This window comes from Nicotiana sylvestris, chromosome 10 (genome assembly GCF_000393655.2).
Source record: "Nicotiana sylvestris chromosome 10, ASM39365v2, whole genome shotgun sequence".
Lineage (NCBI taxonomy): Eukaryota > Viridiplantae > Streptophyta > Magnoliopsida > Solanales > Solanaceae > Nicotiana > Nicotiana sylvestris.
The window spans coordinates 51,703,775-51,712,498 of record NC_091066.1 but is presented as its reverse complement, the minus strand read 5'-3'; the positions used below and the strand labels follow the sequence as shown (position 1 = coordinate 51,712,498).

At 34.9% G+C, this 8,724-nt stretch overlaps 1 protein-coding gene across 2 annotated transcripts; it reads left to right on the top strand.

The window, feature by feature from the left end:
- The first annotated feature begins 3,080 nt into the window (after positions 1 to 3,080).
- On the top strand, positions 3,081 to 7,256 carry LOC104245739 (uncharacterized). Of its 2 annotated transcripts, XR_715821.2 has the most exons (6): positions 3,081 to 3,684; positions 4,310 to 4,419; positions 4,708 to 4,795; positions 5,625 to 5,899; positions 6,734 to 6,841; positions 6,959 to 7,256. XR_715821.2 is itself a non-coding variant. In XM_070160579.1 (5 exons), the coding sequence occupies exons 2-4, from the start codon at positions 4,398 to 4,400 to the stop codon at positions 6,830 to 6,832; spliced, it is 396 nt and encodes a 131-aa protein (XP_070016680.1). In that variant the 5' UTR covers positions 3,087 to 3,684; positions 4,310 to 4,397; the 3' UTR covers positions 6,833 to 6,841; positions 6,959 to 7,256. The 2 variants fall into 2 exon arrangements, 1 of the variants encoding a protein (XP_070016680.1); XM_070160579.1 differs by lacking the exon at positions 4,708 to 4,795 and having other exon boundaries at positions 3,087 to 3,684.
- Positions 7,257 to 8,724: the final 1,468 nt, after the last annotated feature.

Genomic DNA, 8,724 nt, shown 5'->3' with positions numbered 1-8,724 from the left:
TTGTAAAAGTCAACCGGATGTTGACTTATCTGATAAAGGGTTCGGAAGTGAGTTCCGATGGTTCGAATAGCTTCGAGAGGTGATTTGAGACTTAGGAGCGTGATCGGAATATGTTTTGGAGGTGCAGAGTAGATTTAGGCTTGAATTGACAAAATTGAAATTTTGGCGTTTTCCAGTTGGTAGGTGAGATTTTGATATGGCGGTCGGAATGGAATTCTGGGAGTTGCAGTAGGTCTGTTGTGTCATTTGGGATGTGTGTGCAAAATTTCAGATCATTCGGATGTGGTTTGATAGACTTTTTTATCGAAAGCCGAATTTGGTATATTTTGGAATTCTTAGGCTTGAATTCGATGCAAATTTGGTGTTTTGATGTTGTTTTGAGCATTCCGAAGGTTGGAATAAGTTTGAATGATGTTATGGGATATGTTGGCATATTTGGTTGAGGTCCGGTGAGTTTCGGGTTGTTAAACGAATCATTTTAAGTTGAGAAAAATTGCAGAAAATCTGCTATGAGTGTTGCCGACTTTTGGCCTTCACGTTCGTAAGTGGGCCCTCGCGTTCGCGAAGGGTTAGGATGAGAGGCTGGAGGTTTGACCTTCGCATTCGCAATGGAGGTCCTGTATTCGCGAAGGGCTGGGGCTAGTGAGCTACGCGTTCGCAAGAGGGAAGCCGCGTTCGCGATGGGTTATGAAGCTGAGTCTTCACATTCGCGTAGAGGGCGTCGCATTCGCGAAGAAGGAATAAGTGGTCAATGCCAGGTTGTGCTTCGCAAATGCAAGGTGTTGAATGCGTTCGCGATGAAGGATTTTAAGTGCTGGGCAGAATGTTTAAAAGACCCATTTCCGCGATTTTGGGTCTAAGTTCCTCCATTTTTGGGCGATTTTGAAGCTTTTTGAAGGGGATTGAAGAGGGAATCAAGGGGGAATACTTGGAGGTAAGATTTATGAACTTAATACTCAATCCTAATGTGTTCTACCTAATTAATCATGGAATTTGTAGAATTTAAGCCTAAATATTGAAGAACTAGGGCTTGTAATTGGAGACTTAGAATTTCGAATTTGAGGGGTCGTTTGTGGTTGGATTTTGGTGCTTTTCATATGAATGAACTCGGGGAGTGATAAGGAGTCTATTGATGTAATTTTTATCGGATTCCGAGATGTGGGCCTAGGGGTCGGGTTTGGCCAATTTCGGGATTTGTGTTGTAATTTGATTTCATTCGAGTGGGCTTTGTTCCCTTAGCATATTTTGATGGTTTTGCACTGATTTTGGTTAGATTTGGAGCATTCGGAGACCGATTCGAGAGGCAAGGGCATCGCGGGCTAGAGTTTGGACCAGATAGAGGTGAGTCATGATTGTAAATGTTGTCCTAAGGGTATGAAACCCCCAATTTCACATCGTTGTGCTATATTAAGGTGATGCACATGCTAGATGACGAGTGTGGAGTTGTACACTATTGGGGATTGTGACTTTGTATGTCCCGAATGACTGTTTTACTGCGTATTTGATTGAAATCTATTTTCTATCACCATGTTTTGGGTTGAATGTCATATTTGGGCTTCGTGCCAACTGTTTTGGACCCTTAGGGGATTTTTACTACTATTCCTCATTGTTTTGACTTTATACTTGTACTCAGTCATGCTATATTCTATTATTTTTATAACTCAGCCATGTTTATACTGTTTTGACATCTTAAATGATATTTTGAGCTAAGCATCATATTTTACTATGCCCGAGTGGCGTTTAGAGATTTCTGACTGAGTAGGGTCAAGGGCTTGTGTTATGAAGTTATTATGGGATCGAGTTGAGTGCCGTGGCGGTACTGAGCTAATTCATGATTATGAGGCCGAGAGCCTGAGTTGTACGCCACAAGGTGGCTTGATATGAGATCGAGAGCCTATTGATTATGCCACAAGATGACTTGATATTGCGCTTGGGCCGTAAGGGGTACCTCCTGAAGTTTGTACACCTCCAGCGAGCGCGGGTACCCAATGTGATATGTGATATAGCCCGAGGGGCTGATGTTGTTCCATGTTATTTCCAAAGACGCTGAGTTTCTGTTGATATTGTGCCCGAGAGGCTGATTTTATGTGTTTATCTTTTCTCGCTGCCTTTCCTTCACTTGTTTAACTGTTAAAAGATGTTTTAAAGAAGTTTTCACTGAACTGAGGTGTTTTTACTAGTTTTTTTCACCATTCTATTGCATTGCATTGATTTTATACTGCCTCTTTGTAGCATTTTGGTGTGTTTTTATGTGTTTTCTTATCGCTCAGACTTAATAACTTACTTCATCCGAAAGATTAGAGGCAGGATCCACAAGCTCGGTAAAGAATGATTTTGGAATATCAATTCCAGCTAATCTGAATGGATTGGAATTATATTTACTGGCATCCGTCTCCAACCACTCTATAAATCTTTGCATCAAACCACTATCTTGATTAACATAATTGAAGAGACACCTTCGTGTAGTCTTTCCTACTTTCTAATCTTTCCCCTTTCGCTTTGGTTTAGGAATGACGTAAGGAGATCTCAACCAAATACTCTCCACACGAATCTTTTTTCCTTTTTTATCTGGTTTTCTTTCTGCTTGCTCTTCCTGCTGTTCCGGCACAGCTAACTGCTGCTGCTCAGCAGCAGGGGAAGATTCCACATCCATGGTGGCAGATACTTGACCAACTTCCTATTCACTACAAAAAAATAGCGTTTAGCAACGAATTTTAGCGACAAGCCATATTCTGTAGCTAAATAACGACGGATTAGTGACGGATTATATAGTTTGTCGCCAAATAAGCTAAAAAAGATTTAGTATGAAATATAGCGATGAATTAGTGACAAATATTTATATCCGTCGCTAAAATTTGGCGCTAAAAATTGGCGCCTTTATTTTACCTACCAATTTAGCGACAAAAATGGGGCGACAAAATTATTAAAATATAGTAACAGAGTTAACGACAGAAGTCTGTCGCTACCTTTATTTTACTTAGAAAAAAGTTCCAAAATTAGTTGCGACGGAAATTTTGTTGCTAGATTCTTAAAAATAAATTTTCCAAGTTATTATTAGCGACAGAAATGTATCCGTAGCTATTTTCGTTGCTAGTTTTTTAAGTTTATCTAGGGCACAAATCTTCCTACAGACTCATTCTCTCCTCTCTATCAAAGTCGCTATTTTTTTTTACCAACGAACGAAATTCCAATCTGCAGCACCAAAGCTTAAAAGCAAGGTAGTAAATGCTTGAACATTTTTACCATCTATCAAAGAGGCAATAGTAGACATAGTAACAAAATTCCAAAATAGAAACAGAAGAAAAAAATGCGACGACAGCAACCAAACTTCACAACAATTTTTGGAAGAATTTTATGATTGTAACAACCGACCAACAAGGGTCAAGAGGTTGCCGGAAAATTAAAAGTCACTGAACCTCCATTCTTTTGGCCAGATCATCACATTTCTGGCATGAAAATAATAAAATGACCAAACGATATCAAGGTGAAGTTGCTTTGACAACAAATAGCGCTGAAACAGTGACCAAATAGAGGCTCAACGTGTCGCTGGAGTTTGAGTTTTGACTGGTCAGATCTAGTCGTTTCCATCTAGATTTAGCCATTCAGCCATCCAGATCTAGTTGAAAGCCATTATTTTTACTATTTTTGCACTTTGTTTGCACCATTACTCTTATCTTTGTTCAGGTAAACATTCTCTTTTCTATTTTATTTTTTCTTTCTCTTGAGGAATTTAGATATAGTAACTTGATTTTCATACTTTTGGGTCAATAATAAATTGATATGATTTTAGGGTTTAGATTTCAGTATTTTTTTAGGGATTTACGTTACTAATAAATTGATAAGATATGTTCCAGCAAGAACTGGTTTTTACATCCTTGATTTTATGGGAAAAGTAAAAGTTGTATTGAAAATTATAGTTTTTACATCCTTGATGTTAGCTATGTGTTTTAGTTTTTATAAAGAAAATGGGAGTTCAAAGATTTGTATTCTATTGAGTATTTCAAAGACCGTATGAAAAATGTGTCTATGGTAATGAAAATAATGAAGTGCAGTAGCTAAAGTAACAGAATGAGGGAGAAGAATAATGTTTATTCTGCCATTCTCACTATTCTTGTGTTAGTTACTCTACAAAGTGTATATTGTGACAATTCTTATCGATATTACACTTGGAAAATCATTTATGGAGACATTTAACCTTTCGGCGTCAAACAACATATAAATCTCATTCTTTAAATGTATGTTTGTTGAAATTTCATGGATTCTTATTGATGTGATTTTAACACTATATTTTTGACAATGTTGGTGGCAGGGAATCTTGATTAATGGGCAGTATCCAGGGCCACAGATTGACTGTGTTACAAATGACAATTTGATTATCAGTGTCTACAACTACTTGAATGAGCCTTTCCTCATTTCTTGGTATGACTTATAATTCTGATTGTCATGTGCATTCCTTTATGTTTTATACAATTATTCTTGCAGAGTAAAATGATTTAGAAGTTTTTAGTGCTCTGTTATTTAGTTAATTTGATTGCTGGATTTTAGTACGCAGTGTAAAATAGGGGTAAAACTGATGTAAAAGAAATTTTGAGCTTAATAGCCTAAGAAGTATATGAAGAGTCCAACTACAGAGAATATGTCACACTATTATCACGGCTTCTGCATCTGATAGAAGTTCTAATTGTTAGATTATTGCTTCTATTACAGTAAATCACTTAAAATTCCTGGAGATCAAATATATGTGTACCTTTATATGCAAAACTTCAAGAATTTCCTGAAGATCACAAGCTATCAGGTAGGTGAAAGCTTTTGTCGAATTCAATTGATATGATTTATGTTGTCCTTGATTAAATCATAGTAAATTCAAGTTATCCCAATTCATTGTTAATACCAATTGAAGCTGATAAAAGTACTCGATGAATTGAAGATGCTATCCTTAAAGTGCTCAAGTAAAAAGATAAGTAGACCTCTTAACTCACTTATTTATAGTGCAAAGGCTTGCTCATTAGGTGTTATCTTCCAGGCTGAAGCCTATTCCACCGTATATCGAGCCTCTGATCCTGAAACATCTTAAATTACGTCAAGGGTGGGCTATATACATGAATATGCGATTTTAGATTTTAAGGTCGTAGAACTGTTAAGTGGTTTTAGTGGATATGAAAAAAATAACAATGTAGAAATAGAAACACGAAATCTTCTTCACCTGATACAAAATCTCTCAGTTATTTTTACGTTTATTTGGATAGTCCGAACAATTAATTGACTTTCTTCTTTCTTTTTTGATAGGTATATTATAATACCAATCATGAACCAAATGTAGTGTGCATATTTACTTTGAGCTGAATACTTTTATTAACGATACCAAGAATCTCTTACGTGTAGCTACTATATCTTAGCATCAGCAAGGCATTGCCTAAATTTTGGTGTTTAGTTCTATCTACTATTGAATCTTAAGTATGTCCTACTTTATGCATGCATCCAAGTTTCAAGTTAGTATCATATATACGTTTTCTTAACCTAATACTATTTTCCGTTAGCCCTTGGGCCATTAGCTTCCTGGAATCTTATACTCAACTTTAGTATGTGAATTTCTGTTAATTAATTTCTTTCTCAATTTGTTTCAGGCCTTATTAGTTATCACTCATTGCTTCGCTGGTGTCACATAGATAATGGAACACCTAAACCATCATATAAATGGTGTAGGGTTTTGCTCAAAGTTAGTGGCGAAGCTCGTGCAAGAGGTCATGCACAAAACGTTGACCCCAATGTAAGAAGAGGAAAGTTTCTAGGAGATGATAACATTTTAGAAAATTTATCTGCACGCCCACCATTTATGGAAATACTGTCAGCAGAATTCTCTGAAAGAGTCGACGTTCCACCATTTATGGCAAGGATTCAGGTAAGCATCTTTTTAAGTCTCAATTTAAACAATCCAAGCCTTCTTATTTCATCTGGATGTTCATTTAAGCTACCATAAGTGGTATAAGCTAACTTCCCTTCTTTCTAACATGATTGGTACTAGTCTTCCAAAAAGAAAAAAAGTTAAGAAAACATGAATAAGAAAGTTGTTGTTTGCTAATATTTTGGCATTATTGTATCGGAAATATTTTAATAAGAAAACAGAAATATTTTGGCATTATTGTATCATATATTTTGGTATTATTGTGTCATATATTTTGGCAACGCATATGGTGTGAGGTTGCATCAGTTTTCAACATTTTCTTCTATATTGAGACGAAAATGCATTAATTCTTTATGCGATTGTTTTTGTGAAGGCATGGAAAAGTCTCGAATTTTTGGTGTTGGACAGTGAATAATGTCAGAACACCTACTGCTTTCATATTCTTAACTTGAAGTTTATACTTGGAGATGCTTCAAAAGTTCAAATTATCTTCCAGAATATGCTCCATTTGTACTTGTTTTCTTTTTAAATGAGGTTGATGTGTGTCACTGGAGGTTGGAAGCCTAGTTGCTTCCTCTTTAGATACAAAGATAAAAACTCGTTTTGATTCCTGGAGCATTTATAGGGTGAGGCAATGTTATATTCAGATAAATAAGTAGACAAATAAAGTTAGCATTTTCAACTAGCCTATCCAAAAACTTATAGAAGCTTTCTCACTTTTATCTGCATTTTTCTACTTAAGTTGCTTCTTTTTTTCTATGTTATTTTTCAATCTCATTTTTATACAAACGTCTTTTTTCTAATCTTTTGAATTGAATATATTTTGCATAGGTTGTTAAAAAGGGTCGAGATCCAACATCAAGTGAGATATATTTGCACGCCCATACACATGGTAATTATGGAAAATCTTTTGTTGGTGAGAAATTTTGAATCATACATGTAAGTTAACTTTTTAAATAATTTTATTGAATTTACTTTCATATCTTTTTCATTTTGTAAATTGAATACTCAATATTTTTTAATGTTTCAATTTCACTAATTATTAACTTTCTATAGGAAAAATATCAGGAAATATTACAACAACAAACACAGAGTCAATATGATATTGATAACTTTGATGTGGCAACTACAGTTCCTACCTCTTCTACTGCTGCTAACTTTGATGAGGTTCATGCATTGGGTTCTGATGATGACCATGACTCTCCAGCCTTGCATAGTTAGCCTATTTTGTTTAGACTTTATTGTTGGTACTTTTGGGTATTTTGTACTTAACGACACAGTTATAAGCATTATGCTATATATTTTGGATCTTGTTGAATATTAATTTATATTAATATCAATCACTTTTAATTAAGTGTATTTAATAGCACTTTTATAATATGCTTGAACATGGTACATTTAAAATAATAAATAAATAATAAAATTAAAAAAATTAGCGACAAATATTTTTCGTAGCTAAAATTAATGCATAAAATTAAATCTTGCGACAGATTGACGACAAAAGATTTTTATTGCTAAAAGCAGGATGAACTAGCGACGGATTCTTTCGTTGCTAATAAGAACAAACGACGAAATTTATTATGAATTGTAGCGACAAAATTAGTTAAAATAGCGACGAAACGAAGTAAAATAGCGACGGTTTTTTCGGTCGCTAAACTTTGCTACGGATATATTGCCTCGCGAATCCGTCGCTAGATTCGCGACGGTTTTGTATTTTTCGTCGCTATGAGCTTAGATACGAACATTTTAGAGACCAACTTGATTCCGTCGCTAAATCGTCCCTAAATTGGTTTAGCGACAGAAATAAGATGTTTAGCGACGGACGTATGCTGTATTTTTTGTAGTGATTGTTCATGATGTTCTTGTCTCTCTTCATCAACAACAACAACAACAGCATAATTACCTTCTGAACCAGTCCCTTATGTACTACCTAACGAAAGTAAACATAAATTGAATTTGGGGATATCACTGGTGTCATATAAAATATTAGGAGAACTGGACATCTTCCTTATCTTAGTATTTGGAAGAAGTTATGATGCATCAGATGAGATATGCAAAAACAAGAAAAATATAAATATAAATAGAACTGATACAAAAAAACATTCGGCAAAAAAAAATACCTTGTAATCGAATTGCAAAAAATAACTACCTGGTCTAAGTGTTGAGACACAGATGGTGTTTGCATTCTAACAGATCCACTTCCTTTATCTTCAGATACGCCTATATCTTCATGCAAAAAAAACTACATAATACTGACTAAATTTTATAAAATAATACAAACACACTTCACACTTATCTGTGAGCCAACATGTGTGAATAGATGTATTTCTCCTTTTTCATATAGTCGAACAAGCTCACCAAATTCTTTTTGAGCTGCATTGAGTCTTTTTGAATAATCATTCAAAAACATAAAAGGAAAACAAAGTATGTAAAATTTCAACTGTAAAAAATATACTTGGATCAAATATAATAAATTCATGATCTATAGAATACCTTGACGTTTGTCTTCCGCTGTGGTTTCGCCAGGCTGGATGCCTTTGTCGATATCAGCAGTTCCAGCTTCATTCAACTGTGCACCAACGTCGATGAGCATTGGAGTATTCTCTGGAAGGTTTTTCTCAAATCTATCTTCATTCAACTCAGCATCATCAGAGAGTTTTTGAGTTGTATCAATTGAAGCAAAACTATTTTTAACTTTCACTACATATTCATAAATAGGGGGGGTGGATCAATGACCTATATATATATATATATATATATATATATATATATATATATATATAACATAGAAAAAATTTATACATGCAGTAAAAATTTCTTGT

Bases quoted from the DNA above. Each gene is read 5' to 3' on its own strand.
- LOC104245739 (XM_070160579.1), top strand. From the start codon at position 4,398: ATGAGCCTTTCCTCATTTCTTG. The intron at 4,420-5,624 runs GTATGACTTATA...AATTTGTTTCAG, and splicing joins GAGCCTTTCCTCATTTCTTG to GCCTTATTAGTTATCACTCA. The intron at 5,900-6,733 runs GTAAGCATCTTT...TATTTTGCATAG, and splicing joins CATTTATGGCAAGGATTCAG to GTTGTTAAAAAGGGTCGAGA.